This window comes from Squalius cephalus, assembly GCF_949319135.1.
Source record: "Squalius cephalus genome assembly, chromosome: 23".
NCBI classification, from domain to species: Eukaryota; Metazoa; Chordata; class Actinopteri; order Cypriniformes; family Leuciscidae; genus Squalius; species Squalius cephalus.
Window position 1 is genome coordinate 24,080,095 of NC_137144.1, and position 21,156 is coordinate 24,101,250.

Here is a 21,156-nt window from a genome sequence, read left to right on the forward strand (position 1 = left end):
ATTCAAATATGATTTTCAAGAAAAAAAAAAAAAAAAAAAAAAAAAAAAACTGGGGAAAATAAATGCAGAACATGTTCATATAGGACACTATTAATTCAGAAAAATTTGTGCACAAATGGGTTAAATCTTCTTGGGTTCGCTTCTCTCATCTAGAAGAAAATAATAAGGATAAACAGATCAATCAGATAACGTAGTGCAACAGTAATGCTGTTTAATGTAGTTTAATGTAAATACATTTTAGTCAGATTTTAATCAGAAACAATAGATCAAATCAATAGGATCTCACCTTCATCCATTGGCTGGCTGCAGAAAAGATAAAAAATAATAGTTTAATTTCACATAATAATGATGATGTCTGATATAAATATTACCTTAATGACTTCTCACAAAATTCTGTTCTACCAAAAATAATACATTTCAGTTTTCATGAATTTCATAAAATTGTCAGTAGATGACGGTTCATGACATTATGAAGAATGTGCCACAAATAATACAATTAAAATTAAATGATGGAAAACAAAGAGATACAGCAGCATACCTTCTTGGTAATGGCCCTGGTGTGCCCTGCAGAATTAACAGTTCGTTTAATATTTTTACAAAGATTAATGACAAGTTTTTTTATAAACTTCATTTGCTTACCCCAGCAGACTCAGCGAAAAATGCAAACAGTGGAACACTGCAAAGTTAATCTTCTCCTGGAGGTTTTGAGGGGGGCCATCACTGGCCAGAACAAAGTATTTCTGACCAGAGATGATTTTTTTCACGCTTACTTTGTCCACTTGTCCAGTTTGTTGTGATAATGTTTGACATTGTGAAACTGACCAGTCAAAACTTGATGGAGGTTCTGAAAAACACAAGGTAGCCTATATAATAAATAATACTAGGCTGTGGATGTGTTGGTGATATTTTACTAAAATTTAAAAAATTGTTTTTATAATCGTAATAATAATAATAATAATAATAATAAATAAAAAAAACTATTATACTGAAATGTTTTATATTGTTTCATTGTGGTAGAAAATATTGACAAAAATAACTGGAATTTGCATTGATGTTTGCATCAACACCAAAATAGGGTTAGAATAGTTTCAGATTATGATTCACAAATAAATGTATAGAGATTTGCAAAAAAATTCAACAAATTCATAAATAAATAGAATGAGATCCTAGCCTGGGTTTCCCCATGCTGCCTTGAGCGCAGCGCGATTTTATTCACGCTGCTAGGCACGTCTCAAAGAGAAAGAGGTCTGACGTTAGCCAGGCTAATGAGATCCACAATTCTATAGTTTTTACATAAATTAGTTTATTTGCAAGTAAAAAGATGTGCACACAAATTCACAAAAAGTAAGGCATTTTGTTAAGAGACACGCCATATTGCCCCGAGCAACACGTTCTTGATCAGTGTTTATCAACCCTGAACACTGATTTCATGACATTATGGCCCTGTGATTGGCTATAAAGACACACATGATCCAAGTTGACCATCATGCTTTCACCAGAACTACAGATGTTCTTCATATAACCTTCTCTTATTCAAGACCTGAAATAGGTGGGTCGGATTAGGGAGACATCCAAAGTGTGAATACTGTGAGTGTGCCGTTATCTTGCAACAGGGTTGGCAAACACTGATCTAACAAGCTCAGATATTTGTTTTTGGTCACTGCATAATTCCGATACTATTATTTGTGTTGCATAGTTTTGATGGTTTTAGTACTATTGTAAAACATGGGAGGTGTGTCAATTTTTTTTTTTACATATATGGGCGTGGGCTTAAAGTTTAAAAGAAATTGATGTGTACAATACCTTTGTCAAGTAGATGTTTCCCTCTATAAAGAGAAAAAGGCTTCAGTTGATATTTTTATAATTGAACATTGTCATTAAATGAATATGTTATTATAATGTGTCATTACATGACTCTCGGGAATAATTAATTTAGATTAAATTATAAAAAAAGTTCAGCTCAATCAATGTTTCATGCCCATGATTTTTTTGGTTAGGAGCTATGTAATAAAAACTGTATATTGACTTTTATACTTACCCCAGCAGTTCCAGGGCAAAATGCAAACAGTTGTAGTCCGTAGCACGGTACTTTAGTGTATCGTTCATTGCCTTCCTTACTCTCTCACGGAAGCCTTTAGCAATGCCACATCTCATGCGGAGAACACGGCACTTCTTGTTTTGGACGAATGTCTTCACACCTACTTTAGTCACTTTACCAATCATATTTGAAAAAGATGACAAACAACAGGAGAACCCCCGCATTTTTTCCTGTGAAGTATCAGGCTTTCCTAGAAAAAAAAAAGTATTTATATGAATAATGTATAGCTTTCTAAGGTAAAATTATTAAATATAAACTTATCTTCAAATAGCCTATATATGAAGAAATGCAAGTGTGTTTCTTGCCTACAAAATCAATGACTTCACTTTCTCCACAGTAAACCCCAGCATGATAAAATGGTCCTTTCCCGTCCATGGGCCTTAGAATCAGATCACCTTCTGCAAGCTTTGTTTCATCATATTCTGATATGCCATCCTCACTTTCCAAAACCGTGATAAAATCATTGTGGTCGCCAGACCACAGGAGAGATAACATTTCGGAAAAATTTGTGCCTAAAACAACATATTATACAAATAGTTTACTGCAATAGTATAATCATAATGAATGAGAAAACCAATTCGGCAATACACAGCTTTGTATCATACATATATTTGTATACCATACATAATCAAAAATATAAATATGTAATAATATTTAAAAATTATTTTCAATTCAAATTTACAATAAACAAATTAATACATTAGACTTGCGAGCTAGATTAAGAAGAGTCTGTCATGCAACAGAGTGCTTCTAGTTGTTTTGGTGGGTGGGGCTTTAAAATTTACTTTCTATTTTCAGTTTGTTGAAGAAAAAAAACAGTAAAGAAACTTTTACTTCAAAATGTATGTTTGCAAATGTGTCATACACAATATAAACTGTTTACTTCTAAGCTACTGTCAATACTACTTTACCTCCATGATAAATTCTTCCATGCATTTATGTGCTCCTTTTTTACGAGTTTATGTCCTTGCCAAATTATTATCTACATGAACCGACACTTTGACATTAAGAGAAAAAAAGACCATGAAATGTCCGATTCCAGCATATTCCAGCTAGGGAGTTGCTATTCGGTTGCTAAGGTATTCTGGGTGGTAGCTAGGGTGTTGCTATGCAGTTGCTAGGGTGTTGCTATGTGGTTGCTATGGTGATGCTATGCGGTTGCTAAGGTACTCTCAGTAGTTTCTAGGGAGTTGCTATGCGGTTGCTAAGGTATTTGGGGTGGCTGCTAGGGTGTTGCTATGTGGTTGTTAAGGTATTTGGGGTGGTTGATGTGTTGCTATGCAGTTGTTAGAGTATTCTGGGTGGTTGCTATGAGATAGATGGATAGATAGATAGATAGATAGATAGATAGATAGATAGATAGATAGATAGATAGATAGATAGATAGATAGATAGATAGATAGATAGATAGATAGATCTATTCTTTACAAAGAAAGAATTAGTTAGAAAGAAAACGAAAGATTAGTTAGAAAGAAAGATTAGTTAGAAAGTAAGAATAGTTAGAAAGAAAGAAAGATTAGTTGGAAAGAAAGAAACATTAGTTAGAAAGAAAGAAATATTAGTTAGAACGAAAGGAAAAAGATTAGTTAGAAAGAAAAAATGTAGACAGAAAATTAAAGATTAGTGTGAAAGAAAGAATAGCTTAGATAGATATCTAATGGAGTCTAATAAGTCTCTCTAACTTACCTCTTTGTCTTGGCAAGCTGCAGAAGAGATCAGAAATGCATCAATATAGTGAATATTTCTCAAGTTTGAATATACGTTTAAAACGTAAAGCTGTTAAAAAATATTAATAACTGAAATTTAAAAAATCTATAATATTAACTCTTTCCCTGCCAGCATTTTTAATAAAGTTGCATTCGGCCCCCAGTGCATTTTGTTGTATGAATATCTGAGCATGCAATATATCAAAAGAGAAAATCCAGTGTTGTGACGTATTTCCAAGTGAAAGGGAATATTGAATAGAGGGCAGGGTTTTAATTAAGCGCTCCCCCTCTCCATCTCTCACTCATAGCAGACTAAAGGTTTGAGGGGAGTTGCCACGCCCTCGCGCCATAGCACATGACAAGAAAAGAAGAGAAGTCGTTTCGAGGGGGGAGGGAAGGATAACATATTTGATTAAAGAATATAAGGGCACATGATTTTTTTTAAATTAATGAAGTGCGCATATAAATCATTTGTAATAAACACTACAATACATATAAAAATACAAATTGTAAAATTTGATTTCATGGCGACTTTAAAATAGATTCATGCATTCTTTTTTTATCTACATTTGAATGTAGGTAAGTTTAATTAAAAGACTATTAAAAGCAAAAGACTACATCCAGATGGGATTCAGAATATGATCAAAACACAGATGAGTCGATCGAGTCCATCAACACCCCAAAGCTTCACAGTCCTGTAGCTCGTCCTGGGTCGGCTTTTTATTCAGTAACATTAGGCAGTTTTGATTTATATGCTGTTTAATGTTGATGATCGCATTATTTTACATATGCATCTGCTTATATGCTATCTCTTGTTTCTGCTTCTTCTTCACCTGTGTTTTGATCAGGAGATTCAGTAATCTTTCAGAAAATGTGTAACAGCGCCCCCTACCGTATAACAGTGAAAACACAGAAACCGGAAATTATCAATGGTGGGGAAAGAGTTAAATATTTAGAAGAGACATGAAAAAATTATAAATGCACCTTTGTGGAATAGGTCCTGGTTTGAGCTGCATAGAGGAATAACACACTGTTATTCAATAGTTTATTACCATATAATACATTTATAAATGATTATATAAACTGATTTCTGTCATTTGCCTACCCCCAGGAGTCTGAGTGCAAAATGCAGACAGTTATTTGTCAAAGGATGGTATATCCCATTATAATCCATAGCATCTTCAACCGATTCAGAGAAATTCTCAGGAATAGCCATCCTCAGACGGACGACACGGTACGGCTTTTTTGCAATGAAGGTCTTCACACTTTTCTTGTTCACTGTGCCAGACTGACTGTTTGATGAAAAACTTGTGATTCGATGACTGAATTTTGAGTTCTCAGGAGCTATCAGAAACAACAAAGTCAACTATTAAGAAAAGGATATTTCTACAACCTGTGTTTGTTCATTTTTAACCCCAATACGGACATGATATCTTATTTCAAAGTTAATAAAAAGAAATGATTACCGTTAAACTCAATGACACATCTTCCACAGTAAACCCCAACGTGATAAGGACCAGCGGCACTTATTTTCCTCATAATAAGGTCTCCAGTTTTGATCTTTGATGGTAAGCCTTTGATATTTTCCTCAATCGTTTCAAAATTCTTGTGACTTCCACTTAGTAAGAACTTAAACTCATCCCAAGTAACCATTTCAGCTCTTAAAGATGAATATCTTTATGTTAAAATTTCTTGATAAGACCTGCAGTCTGTCAACTTCTTCTCTTTCCTTCGCATCTGGTTCTCTTTCAGTTTCCGTTTAGTTAGAGCTCACCTGCTTTCAGTGTGTTGCTAGGAGGAACAATACGTTTGTTTAGTTTTTCTTTTTTTTTGGCAGTGGCTTTTTGCTCTGCATGTTCCTCTTCAAGGAACACTTTTTCCACTATATATATATAAAAAAAACTTTGTGCAAAGGAAGGGTTCAATGACCAATAAATAATTTTTATTTTTAAGAACGTAAGTAGGCTATGTTTAAAAAAAAACCTATGCAAAAATGATTCCCTCTTGCTATGTTGATGGGATTGATAAGAAATATAACGTGAACCTGTTTGTGTTCACTTGATTTGTCTGTTTGTACAGACTTCTATGATGTAGCTGCCACAGGATTTTATGCATTTTTTGTACAGTAAATGTGTGGGTAAATCCTTCCCCCTTTGAGTCAGTCTGGGTTTGGGTCACATTACAGGTGTGCTTTGAATAGTTTTATGTGTGTCTTTGGCATTTTCTTCAACCATGTCAAATCTCTTGTTGGTTCAAGAGTTCAATCTGATCCGAAACAGTTGCAGCTCTTAAAGATGGATTTCTCTTCAAGACTCACTGTCCTCCTCCGTAAAACCCCAAAAATCTAATTTTGACCAATTCTTTCAGAAATCTGCTAGTATTAACAGGGAACTTGAACTCAGAGTTGCAAATGCTGACCTGTCAAGTTGTAGAAGAAATCAGAAGTTCATCAACATCAACAAAATGTCTTGACTACACCTGCAGAGTTTCTGTCAGCTTCTTCTCTGTCTTTCTGCATCTGTTTCCTGTTTTTGTTTTTGACTACTTAGAAATTAGGCCATGCACAGGCCACAGTTTCAGTAAGGTTCAGTGTGGTTTTTGTGGGGGGATTTTTGCTATTCAAATGTTCCTTCTTCTTCTTCAAAAAACTTTTTTTTTCAGAGGTGGACAGTCAAAGCAAAGTACATTTACTTGAGTACTGTTAAGTACACTTTTTGAGTATCTACTTTACTTGAGTATTATTTTTTTCTGGAAACTTTTTACTTTAACCTCCAAACATTTGAAAGACAAATATCATACTTTTTACTCACTATATTTCTGTCAAGGTCCTTAAGTAGAAAGTAATTGCAGATTATGTTTTTGTATTGCTCCTTTCAAAACTGTTTTTCTTGATGTGTATTCATGTATTTAACACAGAAACAGTGCATGTAGATGAGAATTGACATCTCAACAAGACAACATTTTTCATGTGGTTGGAGTGTGAGTAAAGGTGCCTTAGAAGATAGAGAGTAGAGTATATAATGTGTGCTATGCGGTAACATTTTCTGTCTTCCCCCACCAGAAACCATTAATGTCAAAACAGTTGTGTTTTACTTGTTTATTGACAACTATTTTGTAATAATATGATGTGATGTAAAAATACATAATTGTGAGTGTTTATTAAAAGGCATAACTATTTATTCAGAATGTCTAAACCACAGTTTGTTTTTAATGTGATTAATACAGAAAACTGAGCTTTTATGTAGGCCTATACATATAATACATAAATGCTAAAAGTCAGATTTTTGGTTTATAGTCTGGTCATAAAAAGCACACAAAAATAATTCTTATTAAAACGTACACAAGTAAACAGTCTTGTGTAAAATGAAAGTAAAAGCTTACAATAAAATAGAAAGTCATTTCCAAAGCCTGCATGTCGAGGCAACATTTTCTATAACATTCTGTGTGTTTTTTGTGTATGTCATTAACAGCTCTCCTCTTGTTTGTGACGGACTCTGCATAACAAGATTGAACTAAAATAATTCTTTATCTTTATCTATATCTAAATCTTTATCAATTGTTAGGTTTACTATTTTAGGTAACACTCAGGGTCCTGCATTAGGATATTAGCTGTTTATTAGTACTTAAAGCACATTTTAATGCCTTATTCTACATCCCTCCTCTGCAATAAGCAGAAATTAGGAGTTTATTGAGGCAAAAGTCTTAGTTAATAGTTAGTTAATAGTGTGAATTGGACCCTAATCTAAAGTGTGACCCTATTTCATTCTTAAAATTATAATTCAACACACTTAGTTATTTGTTCTTAAACAGTAATGTACTATATATTTACATATACACTGTACATATGAATTAATCATCAGTTAATTGTGATTGTTATAATCTAGAGAGTAGTAAAATAGTTGTATAATATGTTGTTTTAGGCACAAATGACTTCCATGGAGGAGATTGATTTCTTAATGTCTGGCACCCGCTACATATAAATTGAATGTGAAGAAATCTTTGTTAATCTATTTCAAAATCACAGGTCAACAAAAAAAATCTTTTTTAGAAATATTCTGAGAGCAAAGCCAGCAATTATAAGCATCACAAATGTTAGATTTACTTCAGATTTACTCATCTTTTACTGTTATTTGTTGTTTCATTTTCTTTAATTTTGGGTTGTTAAAGCTTCTTGCTCTTCTGGTTCGCTTCTCTCATCTAGAAGAAAATAATAAGGAAAAACAGAGCAATCAGATAACGTAGTGTAACAGTAATGCTGTTTAATGTAGTTTAATGTAAATACATTTTAGTCAGATTTTAATCAGAAACAGACAATAGGATCTCACCTTCTTCATCCATTGGCTGGCTGCAGAAAAGATAAAAAATAATAGTTTAATTTCACATAATAATGATATAAATATTACCTTATTGACTTCTCACAAAATTCTCTTCTACCAAAAATAATAAATTCCAGTTTTCATGAATTAATATTTAAAATTGTCAATACGGTTCATGACATTATGAAGAATGTGCCACAAATAATAAAATTCAAATTAAATGATGGAAAACAAAGAGATACAGCAGCATACCTTCTTGGTAATGGCCCTGGTGTGCCCTGCAGAATTAACAGTTCGTTTAATATTTTTACAAAGATCAATGACAAGTTTTTTTTATAAACTTAATAAAACTTTCATTTGCTTACCCCAGCTGTTTCAGCGAAAAAGGCAAACAGTTATTGTTGAACAAATGATATTCTCCGCTATCATCCATTGCAATGTTAATCTTCTCCTGAAGGTCTTGGAGAACAAAGAATCTCTGACCAGTGATGAATTTTTTCATGCTTACTTTGTCCACTTGTCCAGTTTGTTGTGATAATGTTTGACATTGTGAAACTGGCCATTTAAAACTTGATGGAGGTTCTGAAAAACACAAGGTAAAAATAATAAATAATACTAGGCTGTGGATGTGTTGGTGATATTTTACTAAAATTTAAAAAATTGTTTTTATAATAGTAATAATAATAATAATAATAATAATAATAATAATAAAACAACTATTATACTGAAATGTATTGTTTCATTGTGGTAGAAAATATTGACAAAAATAACTGGAATTTGCATTGATGTTTACATCAACACCAAAATGGGGTTAGAATAGTTTCAGATTATGATTCACAAATAAATGTAGAGATTTGCAAAAATTAAACAAACTCATAAATAAATAGAATGAGATCCACAATCCTATAGTTTTTACATAAATTAGTTTATTTGCAAGTAAAATATGTGCACACAAATTCACAAAAAGGAAGGCATTTTTTTTAAAGGGGTGGTAAAATGCCCTTTTCACAAGATGTAAAATATATCTATGATGTCCCCAGAGTGTGTGTGTGAAGTTTTAGCGCAAAATACCCCACAGATATTTTTATAGCAAGTTAAAGTTGTCACTTTTTGGGGGTTTGCAAAAACGCACCGTTTTGTGCCTGGCCCTTTAAATGCAAATGAGCTGACTTTCAAGAGCTCATGTGTGTTACCAGCTGCTATAGAGATGGTAAGTCCCGCCCATCCGTAAAACCCCACTGGACCTCTAGGTTGAAAAATCGCCAATGCAAGTGAATGGGAGAAAATAATTATTTTCTGGTCCCGTTTGAATTGTGCCATGAATGTGAACATATGTTGTCTGTGAATTTTTTGTATAATTTTTCATGTTACGAGTTTGACAGTATATGGTATGATTCTTCGACTAGCAGTTGTGGAAAAGACATAACGAGAAAGACTACATGTCCCCTATGTGACGTCACCCCATAAAGTTGACTTACCCGTGGTTTTCGCCAACCTCAACGATTTTGTCCTCTCCCTGAAAGAAGGCGGTGAAGTGCACCAAAGACACAGCCATGTTTAGCGGGATCCGTGAGCTAGTGTCCGTGTGCGAGTGGTGGTGACGTTTCAAACGCGTCGAAAGCAGCGAAGAGTTGTAGTCCACAAAGTGCTCTCACACAAAGTCTAACCGTATCAAACTTCTACCCTCTAAATTGTAGCATTCTTTACACGAAAAATTATATTAAAAATTCACAGACAACATATGTTCACATTCATGGCACAATTCAAACGGGACCAGAAAATAATAATTTTCTCCCATTCACACATTGACGATTTTTCAACCTAGAGGTCCAGTGGGGTTAGCGGAAGATATTAAAAAACCTATTGCAAGAGAGACTTGTGTCATATCTAAATACCAAAATATCACAGAGACATTACAGCTTTAGAAATGACTTCCTCATATTAGTAATGACCCACAACAGGTTTCCCAAGGTTTTTCAGATACAAGCATTGCTTCTGAAGAAAATGCGAAAACACCTAATCTTACATTAACATCTCTACACTGTTATGGTGGCAAAAAGAAATTTTCCCCATTGACAAGCATTTTAAAAGTAATTGTGTATTTTGACTAAATAAAAAGATTCCAAGCAACATGTAAATTGTATGTACTTTGTAACATTACTGCATGTAATATAAGTTGTGTGAGCTTATTTTGTCCATTAGATCGAAAGATCTGGAAAAAAAGCATACATTTACCCGTAGCCTCCCCTCGAAGAAATCAGGACAGAAGTGGCTGAAAGTGGACAAAAGAGACGGATTAAAACACCAGGTGAAACGGGAATATGTCTCCCTCGTCTACTTTTGATCCGATCAACCCAAACTCATATTAATATCAGGTGTAAAGGGCCAAATTCAGGTTGATAGCTTGAGTGTGGATTTGAATTGGTCTGGCCCCACAGGTCTATAGTATGATCTGAAATGTAAAGCAATTCAAAATTGGTAAAAGGTCCACAAAAATATAACGTTTTAAATATGATAAAAAATATTGCAAATTATTCCTTTATTTCAGACCTCTTGAAAGGATTTTATACATGTAGACCATCAAAACACTATTATTCAAGGCTGATGCAGATATTTTCCTGCTGTACACTAAATGTCTTCAATAGGAGGGGCGCCAAAATATGCTGAAATAATGAAACTGATTTCTGTTTCTCTGAGTCATTCTTGTTAACAGCACAGATGTGAGTTCCTCCTCCTTCCCAATCCATCATAAAATCATTCACCACCACCCGACCTTACACACATTCACACGCAGATCCACCCACACAGACCCTCATTTGGATTCACTTTTTTTGATTGCAACCAGGAATGACTGGCACGTCCACAGACACACCCGTCGAGACACTTCAAGCCGCAGCTCGCAGGTCCTTTTATCTCAAGAGTGTGTGTTTTATATCTCCTCTCCTCTTCACCGCATCAGCGGTATTCATTGCATCCAGACACGGTCAGATTGGATCCCACCAAACCCGATGCCCCAGGGTGCCACAGAAAGACCAAATACCAGCAGATTCCTTGGCGAATCACTGCCAGGAGACACTTTAACCCTTCATAGAGATCTGAATACAGTTTAGCTTTGTAGTGAGTCCTATTGCTTTCAGGTTCCTGTACAGCATGTATATGCCTCAAAGGGAAAGTGTTTTATTTCCAGGTTTGCATTATTCCCGAATGTTTCCAGGGGGAAGAATCAGAGAAAATGGTTTCAGAATTCCAGATTTTAACCCCTTGGGCAGTGCGGTTAAGAAAAGGATGGATTTCCTTATATATACCACGGCGAGGCCGCCTGGTTATTTCCGTAGTGCTCCTCAGGGGAATTGTGAGCAGAATTTTTATTCTTTTGTTTTGGCTGGAATTTCAAAGCACAAACATGTGGTAGTCATTCCAGCACGGGCTCGGAAGTTCACTGTCCTAATAATGGGCAGTTAAGACAAACAAACCCCTAGAGTAATGAAAGAAACCAGCCGTCTACTTAAACCGGGGGCCAAGATTCATTTCCCGGTCAGGACGGAGAATTAGTGGAGCTGACAACCATCAGTTTATCATCAGTTTGTTTTATATTTAGCAATTTGACAGAGACATGAAAGATACATTTGATTGAATAATATAATAAGAACAACAGATTCCCTTTTGAAGAAGAAAAAAGTGGCAAAGTGCGTAGGCTACTGTAGATTACATTGTCCTCAATACTTTGCATGTTTTTTTTGTTGTTTTTTTTTGTGAGTGGCATCATATTATCTTGGAAATAAATCAAGTTAATTAACTTTTTTTTAAAAGAATTATGTGGAAAAAAATACATTTCTACCATTTTTGTTCCATTGGCATATCACAAAACATAATAATGACATTTCCTAACAACCACCTCGTCTGCCATTTAAAATACTTTTGAAATAGCGTGAAATAATATTTATTAATATAAAAAATATTGCGGCAATCAGGTGAAAAACAGGGGTCATTTTGAGGACATATCCTCTTGTTTTATCTTTCTGTTTTTTTTTTTTTTTTTGGATCGTGTCAAAAGGGTAACGGTCTTGCGCATGCGCATTGCTTCTCATGCAGTGACAAGGCAATAAATAGTAATTCGCCGAGTTATGAGCCAAGCATACAGTCTGGTTCGAATGTGATTGGATAAAAATACGGTTTGGTGCAAAACAAAGGTAAGAAATCATGACCATCTGCCTTAAAAAAAGTATCCGATTCAACGCGACTAGTGTTATGTTTCAGTAGCGACTCGTCATTCACTATGTGTGTTCTAAAATCGGCTCAAAACATCAAACGTTTTGATATTCTCCGACTGGATGTAACGTTAATCATCGTCTGAAGCAAAAGATTAGTATGCTGTGTCCGAAAACGCCCCCTATACCCTTAAATAGGTCACTAGTTGAGGGGACAGCCATGGTGTCCGAATTGAAACAATGGTGGACGTTATCGATTGCACTTATTAAATCCCACAATGCACCGCAATAACGAGTGTACAACCGATGTACATCCAACGGCTAGAGTATGCCCATAATGTTTTTCCAAACCAGGTATAAATTCCTTTTTAATTGATTATTAGTTTTTTTAAATTAAGGTTTAGGCTATACATGCTAGTTTCCATGACAGAATTAAAGATAAATCATTTCATACTGGATCTAACAGTTTGCTAAGTGTCAAATGATTATTAAACAGTAATCACAAACAGCCCTTCCAGCACACTCATTTTCATTCACTCCTTCAAGTGGACTATATTAGTAATGTAATAGTGAATGAGGGTATAGGAGGCGATTTTGAACACAGCCGTTGTGTGCGCTCATCATGTTTTTCTGTGAAAACTGTCAACTCCGACTGCCCAAAATCTGCAGACTGGTGCAGACTTTCCACAACTATTGCTGACTTGTCCAGATAGCATCTATAATCTGAGTAAAAGTTGTGTAGTGTCTTCCAGCCTTTAGTCCAATTCACGAACAAATGACTCCTATGAGCCGGTTCTGGTCAGTGACTCAAAAAACACACCACCCAACCAGTGTAGTGCAAGGCTGCGTCCGAAATCGCATATAGTAGGTAAAAACAGTGACAAAAGATCATTATGCATACAGTATGTAATGAATATTTACACAGGCTTTTCCTTATTAAGAATGCTTTTCTGAGACGAGAGACAGGCCAAAGACCTGTGTGAGTGAATTGATATGCTTACATGCAAAAATTGACTGCGTTGCAATGTTTTGAAGTCTGTCATTAACGGCTGTATGCCATGATCATCATGCTTCCAGATGGAGAAATTTGGCCAGCAGAGCAGCTCTAAAGAGAGAAAGACAGAGAAACGCTCCCTGAACGTCCACACATTACATGCGTATGAAAATCGCTTAGTTCCGACAGGGTTGTCCAAACCCTAAAGTCATTCTCTCTCTGCAGTGGTCTCCAACTCCACCATTAAAATTCCTCGAGTCGCTTCGGAGCAGTTCCTCTTCCACAGTGACCACGAGCAGGCCCACTTTCTCTAGCTGTGACGTCAAGGGAAGTGGGACAGAGGAATTCTGGGTAAAGGGAGAGGTGCCTGAACCACCATGGTATTTACACGCTCACACATCCAGCTCTAGTCTCTCACACACACATAAGACGGTGTCCAGAAAACACAGCCTCGTTTGTTAACGTTGGAAGAACTGAGTTCTGGTTCTGAAGAAGGAGTTCTGGTCCAACTGTGATCCGTTTTGGAGCGTCTAAACACGAAGTTTGACATGTTCATGCAGTCTGATGTGCTCTTGGCCGACGCCGCAGAGACACACCACAGAGTTTCTGAATTACACTAGCCATTTCTCTTTGTTTTGACAGTAAGGAAATAGTTCATCCAAAAAATGAAAATCGTGAAATCATGTACTAACCCTCATGTTGTTCCAAAGCTGTAAGTCTTTTTTTTTCTGTTGTGAACAAAAGGAGTTTTGAACAATATTTACAATTCTTTTCCATACAACTCCATAGCACTCCCAAAAGTACCATAAAAGTAGTCCAAGATTTTTTTGTTTGAAAGAAGTGTATACTTTTATTGATCAAGGATGTATTAAACTAGTCAAAAGTGACAGTAAAGACGTTTATAATGTAGCAAAGGATTTCTATTTAAAAAAATTATGTTCTTTTGAACTTTATCTTCTAATATCTTCTAATACTGCCGTTCTTTATCAGTTTCCATGAAAATATTAAACAGAACAACTTTTTTAACACTGATAATAATACTAAAAAATTCACAGCAAATCTGCAACATGATTTCTGAAGAATCATGTGACACTAAAGACACTTATTTACAATGACCTCATAAAAATTAATGAATTTACACTGCAAAAAATAAAGAAAAATCTTAATCGTATTCCTGGAAAAATATCAAGTTTTTTAAAAGGAAATATATATCTAAGAAACACAATTGACTGATATGAGAGAAAACTGACTTCTGACTGAGAAATTTGACTAAATGTATTATGTCTTGTTCTATTGGCAGATCTTTCCATTTAAGTGAAGCCTAAACATTTTATTTATTTAATTTAAATTTATTTCAAGCTTAGTCGATCATTTTTAAACATGCTGCTGTTGTCTGCATATTTCCTATAGTATAAAATGTAAACCTGATGCATGTACATGTTTGTCTCCTATCACAGTGACATGTGTGAAACAGCTTTTCTGCCTGTTAGTTTGATAGCAGCATGTGTAATGATTGCTGTTATGTGTGTGTGTGACAGTTAAATGACCTCCTGGCCTCACCAATATTTTCTAATATACACGGCTGTCCAGAAGACCAGAACAGCTGATGGAAGATGGAAGTCTTCAGCCGTGGAGGGAAACAGACCATAAATCTGGGTGGCGAGTAAACCACTCGACACCCGTTTACTCAGGTGGGTCCTTTATCATGTGAGGCGTCAAACCTCCCAACCTCACCACACAACAGCATGGGAAAAAGACAGATACTGTATCAGCCAGAAAACAAGACAATGAGTGAACCAACACGGAGACAGGAAGGACATCATCCCAACCCAGAACCCTAAAAGCACACAAGATACAGGGTGAGATGGATTTCCGCAACACAAAGAGGTGGAAATGTTGGCAGTACTGAGCAAACAGTTAAAGTCTCTTCTTATCTGTGCTTCGCCGTCCAGACTGCGAATGTCAGTCAGGCATTTTAAAGTCAAATAAACGCCTGGAGCCAAGCTCATCCACACTCATGGATGCTCATTCATTAGTCTGCTGCCAAATCGTCATGTATTTCCTTTGGATCAAACTGTTTCTCTATCGTTAATTTTGCTTTAACTTCAGAGTCTCGCCAAGAATGTGCCATTCTCAAAGATGAATGTGTCTTACACTATATGGCTGCGTCCCAGTTTGCATACTTTTACTATGGGCTACTATGTACTTCCCTAAGGAAAGCTTCCTGGAGCATGTACTGATAGTATGCTACAACAGTATGCACAACAATAAATTGATACCACAGACCCTTTTTTGTTAAGTACTGGGTGTGTGTGTTATAAGTTTTAGCATTTAGATAAATTAGTTTAAGTCATGATAACTCTCAGGGCCCTATTTTAACGATCTGAAACGCAAGTATCAAACGCGAAACGCAAGTAACTTTGTGGGCGGATCTCGCAAATCTAAAATGGGTTGGTCTGAAGTAGCTACATTATTCATAGGTGTGGTTTGGGCGTAACGTGAAATAAACCAATCAGAGCGTCATCTCACATTCCCTTTAAAAGCAGACGTGCTTGTTCCATGGCAGATTGCTATTATAACGGCGGATTTGCCAGGCGCACACCAGGAGCGGTTCACAGCCGAGGAGACCGACGTTCTCGTCAGGGCCGTAAAAGACAGAGAAGTAACATTGTATGGGGATGGGAGAAACCCACCCAAGAAACTCACCTAAATGTGTAAACTAGATTTATGCCTATTTTTTCACATCTTCATGGACACCATAATGATTTCCCTCATGTGGTAATATTTTTCCTTGTAATTATGTATGGTTTGCAAAAATGGGAACTGCTGCGTGTAGATGAGAGAAGCAAAGTGTATGCGCGTTGTGCACACACTACATTATGGCCATGTATGCGCCCTTAAAATAGCATCTGAACGCGCCACTGACTTTAGACTAGGTTTTTCCTGGTCTGTGGCGGAATTGTTTTCTGAAACTGCAAAATAGCACCAGGGAACGTTTGCGCCGGAACACGCCTCCTCTTTGCGCTGAACCGCCCCTGGGAGTGCAAGTTCATTCCCTAATTTACCGATGTGCGTCTGTGGAGGGAAAAGTCCGCCGTGCGTCAGGTGCAAAATAGGAGTGATACATGCGTCGGTGTACAAAGTCAATTGTGCTAGGTGCAAGATAGGGCCCTCAGAGTGAATTTAACCAGCATTTATTGGCATGGGGCATGTACAGTAATGTGCATATGCTTGATTTTGGCGGATGAGATCTGCCAGGCTGCTGAAGCTGAGCAAATACAATAATTTGTTCAGCTTAGTTAAAAAAACATAAGAAAGGACATGCTTCTGCAAGAATATATAAGAAGTGCCATAGCTGATCTGTACAGGTGGTGCTGGGGAGGAGGAGGGGTAAACAGAAGTTTTCACAATCGCGCAGCAGGGCGATCGCAGGCGAAGGTACGAAATACATTGTTACGTGGATTAGGAAGTACGTCTGGTTGGCTAATGCCATATATATTGATATATTTCACATGTTTTCCATCTGCTTTTTGACGTCATATACAGGACTGTAGTTAGTTTAATCCTCCTTTGAGTTTGAGGTTTTCTTACTAAATACATTGTCCTCATCCGTTTGAATGCAGTTTTTCCCCATGTGGACTAAGAATTCTCCTCCTTCGCTTGACTGGAGATTTATTTTTGAAAAGCCTATGGGGGAGGGTTTGCTGGTTTCCCGAATTTGAAACATTTGAAGTATCCAAGGCTCTTGTATCGAGTCTGGTCTGGTTTAAAGGAATCGCCGGTTGGCTCAGGACTTTCAGTGTTTAATGACTCACAGATGGGCCCTGCTGGACCCCATCGGGCCACTCAAACTGGGTCACCCGACAACACATTTGCTTCTTGATCTCACTGTGTAATTTACTCGCATACACAGACTGTGGTGAACAAAGGCTATTATGTCCTCCAATCACTTTAATACAGCAAGAATTAAACCCGAACACTGGATTCGATAGTTGTTTTATCATACTGTGTAGTATTCTGGCCGAATGCAATGATTGAACGAACTTTTTTTGGTCCTGTAATGTCAAAATAAACTGCAAAACTCTTTAACTTTTACATTTCTGAAATAATATCTCAACATATATTAAAATGTAATTTGATTTGGCACAATACAGCTTATTCATGTGTTATTACCTACATTATTTATAGAAATTTACTTCAATAATTAGAAATACACCCAATCGCTATAACAAATCCGTGCAGCATGACTGTAACATATAGCTATCTTGAGTGTTTAAAATCAATCTCTCTTCATACTCTTCATATTGGACTATTTTTCATGTGTAGCCTATAGATTTTGGAGATGGATTTTCAAAAAGTTACTCGAAGAGGCGCTAAAAGTTTTCGGCTACAACTGGAGACATTACACCACGCGACTGTTGTCTAAAGAAATACTGCTTGTCAGGTCACACTTTATTATTTTAAAGTATGTGAAATAGCAGACATTACTTGTAGTGTGTAGCGGTTTTAAAGGCTAAGATGTTTTACGGTTTTAAAGCTACCATTAGCATCATTAATGGACGGTCATAAATTGTTTTTGTAATGTCATACTAAACATCAAACAATCCCTGAGCGGGCATAAAACAAATTGGTGCTGTTGATTCACAACAACAATATGAAATCACTAGAGCTTTTATTGCTTGTAAATCTGTGATTGTGAAGTGAACTGACTGCACTTGCAGACGGCTCCAGTTTCGCTAATGAGATGAGACTCCATCTCTATAACGGACTAAAGGGTTTTTTTCTTCTGGTTTTGGCTTTGTGGAATAGAATACTAGCTTACTGCAATGTATATAGTGCTCAAAATAAAATTTTATTGCTCAGAATTTGCTCTTTTATAGCTCACGAGACTTGGAGTTTTCAGTCATGATTTATTTACAGTTTCAAGTTTGTCTCAGATGTTTCCTTTGAATTCCGTAAGATGTCGACAATGTAAGACAATTTTGACAAATAGTAAAAGTACAAAGCTAAAATGAATGTGGATAGTAGCTCAGCATTTATTCTAGGGAGAATTGGATGAGAAATTAGTTCATATTGTGATCTCTTGAACTTGACATTTGCAGACTTGTCAAATCTGAGCACAGTTTGAGACATTGCTGAGATGTCAAACATCCTTTTTTGTAAATAAAAGTCATTTTGCTGTCCTTATTGATGTCTAGTTGTAACAATTGAGATATTTCATTGGTGATTTCTTTACTATGGGTGCCCGTGCCTCATATTATAAAAAAATAATAATATGTCAAACTGTATACAGTATGCAGTGATTAATGTTTCAATCTAGTGTTTCATGACCACATCATGCTGCATGTTTAAAGGAATATTTAACCCATTAAATGTCATACAATTTCATTGTTTGGCAGTGTAATTCATCTTTCTCTTTTGTTGTGTGTAAAAAATTCTGGCTTTCTGTCTAACATCTTTTTATTTGTTTAAATAGAGATAGAGAAAAAAAGATTTTGGAAGTACGCTTGGGTGAGTAGGCTAAATGATGACAAAATTGGTATTGTTGGGAGATATGTTCTTTTAATTCACTTAGTTCAAATAGCCCGACTTATTACACTTGGCTATTCAAACTTCGTCCACCAAAATTACGTAAGTCGCTGAATTGTCAGCAGTAGCAATAGTGTAGGGGTAAGACGCGTGATGAGAAGTTTTGTCGCAAATCGATTCGAGTTCGAATCCACCTTTGGCGAACTCACTCTACTCACTCTACTCTCTTCTCCCTTTTTTTAAAAACAGCTTTGCTTGAAAATGTCTTTTTATAACATCTATGATATTTTCCCATTGAGATGTTTCTTTTTTACTATTTTTTTTTCTTGTTTCACACCATTTTTACCATGGTTTTTATTTTCTAACTCCATTTTAGATTTACATCTCATGTCTCTCTTCCTTTTATTCTACTACTTTTTTATGCAATACCATGATATTTTTGTAATGTTGTGTCATTGTTTTCTTTTGTGTTGTTACTGTAAATTTTTGTATGGCAATAAATAAATGAAATAAGTCAAATGTCAGAGTCCAGAGGGAAATCTTAGGTGTACTGTAAATGATTTGCATGCCATCTTAAACCGCTGTAATGCATCACATGTTCTGTTGACTCATCACCAGGTGTGTTTTACTCTCATTTGCATGTTTCTCTGCAGGTGTTGCGGTGCAATTCACGTCTATACTCTCATTTACGAGACCCACATAAAAAGTGTGTTTATCATTTCCATCCAATCAGGAGACACTTTTATGAATAGGTAAGAACAGGGCAGAAACTCCACACAGGTGTACAGTCAGAAAGAAGGCAGAGGTTCACGGGAGGAAACGCAGAATCAGGACCACATGTGGATGCAGTCATCACGGCGGATCAAAGCCCGCCAAACTCACAGTCGAGATCAAAAGGGGCCGGGTTGCGCTCGCGTGAGCCCTACAGGGGCTGAGGTGGACTGGACTGCATTAGACATCTGAGCCGAGGGCTTCCAAAACTAACAAGAAAGCCAAACAGAGGAGTGGTGTGATTCAGTAAGACAGTGGTACCTCCAAAATACTTTAGTTAGACTAGACACCATATTTAAGGCATAGCTCACTCATAATTTAAAAATGTACTCACCCCTATGTTGATCCAACCCTGTATGACTTGCTTAAAAACACATGGAAATGTTCAGGCAGAATGTATATGCTACACTTTGCCACACAACGAAGGCGCATGCTTGTTTGTACTACAAAGCCCCAAAAAAAGTGCCATAATAGTGCCATAAAAGTAGTCCAAACATCTTGTACACTATATTCAAAGTTCACTACTGTGCAGACTCAAGATGTCAGCGCCATTTTTGAACATTGGCGGCTTCATTTTTCTACAATGGAAGAGTGAAGGTGCGTCGTCCATCTTTTTTTACCATAGTTGGCTTTGGGAAACGCACCCCAGGATGTTTCACACACACATCCTCGTAAATGAGCAACAGCAGAAGTGTGATGACTTCTTAGTGATCTATGACGACTTCACACCTAACAAACCGCAGATTCACATGCAGGAATCCGCTCAAGTTTGCTGGAATTCAAGAATCAACACTTCACATTCTAGAAATAACATCCTTGAAGAAAAGAAAACTAAACCGCAGTAACCTGAGAGGCCTGTTATTGGAGACGCAAAACTTCAACAAGTCAAATCCATCAAGTACAACAACCAAAACACCCTTTAAATATTTATTATCTTAAAGTCTCTTGTTTAGATGGAGGCCTAATCAAATTAAAAAGACCTATTTTCCCATCACAAAATGGAGTAGACAGTCATAATTACCACACCGTTTCTATGTACACACCTCATAAATGTTATTCGCACTGCTGATTTTCCTCAGTCTTGTTTTGTTTGTATTATTTGTGGTTGGTTTTTTATGAAGTGATGATGATTCGATTGTTTGGAACATTCAAGCATGATCTTAACGATATATGGATGACTTCTCAAGTTGGGTGTTTTAAATGTATTAAAACTTGCGCGTTTGCCCGAAATCAGTCGAGTAGGGAAAGGTTTAAACAGAACAGGCAGTGTGCTGCAGTCTAGGACAAAACAAGACTTTGTGTAGCCTTTTATTTTTTCGGAAAAAGTGCCAGAGCCGTAATGCAGTCCAGACGCTCTCTTTTTTTCTTCTTCTCCTCCCTCTGTCCTGCATCGCTACTGACCAGCTTCAAACTTCTCTGTTTCTTACAACAATAAATGGCTGCCACTCAGATGGGCCTGATCTTCCATTCCAGCCCACCCAAAATCTCAGACCTGGCTGTGAACTTGACCCTGACAGCGCGGCGGAGTCTTCCC

General features: G+C 36.4%; 1 protein-coding gene across 1 annotated transcript; it reads right to left on the minus strand.

Annotated features, from left to right (window-relative positions):
* Positions 1–120: 120 nt before the first annotated feature.
* Positions 121–5,561, minus strand: LOC307151671 (uncharacterized protein; the record flags this gene model as incomplete). The annotated part of the gene is made up of 10 exons (XM_079859787.1): positions 5,271–5,561; positions 4,910–5,148; positions 4,789–4,814; positions 3,785–3,801; positions 2,404–2,610; positions 2,039–2,288; positions 1,804–1,826; positions 640–844; positions 287–303; positions 121–149 (listed from the first exon to the last, which is right to left on the minus strand). Exons 1-10 carry the CDS (start codon positions 5,455–5,457, stop codon positions 121–123), a joined length of 1,200 nt encoding a protein of 399 aa, XP_079715913.1. The 5' UTR covers positions 5,458–5,561.
* Positions 5,562–21,156: the final 15,595 nt, after the last annotated feature.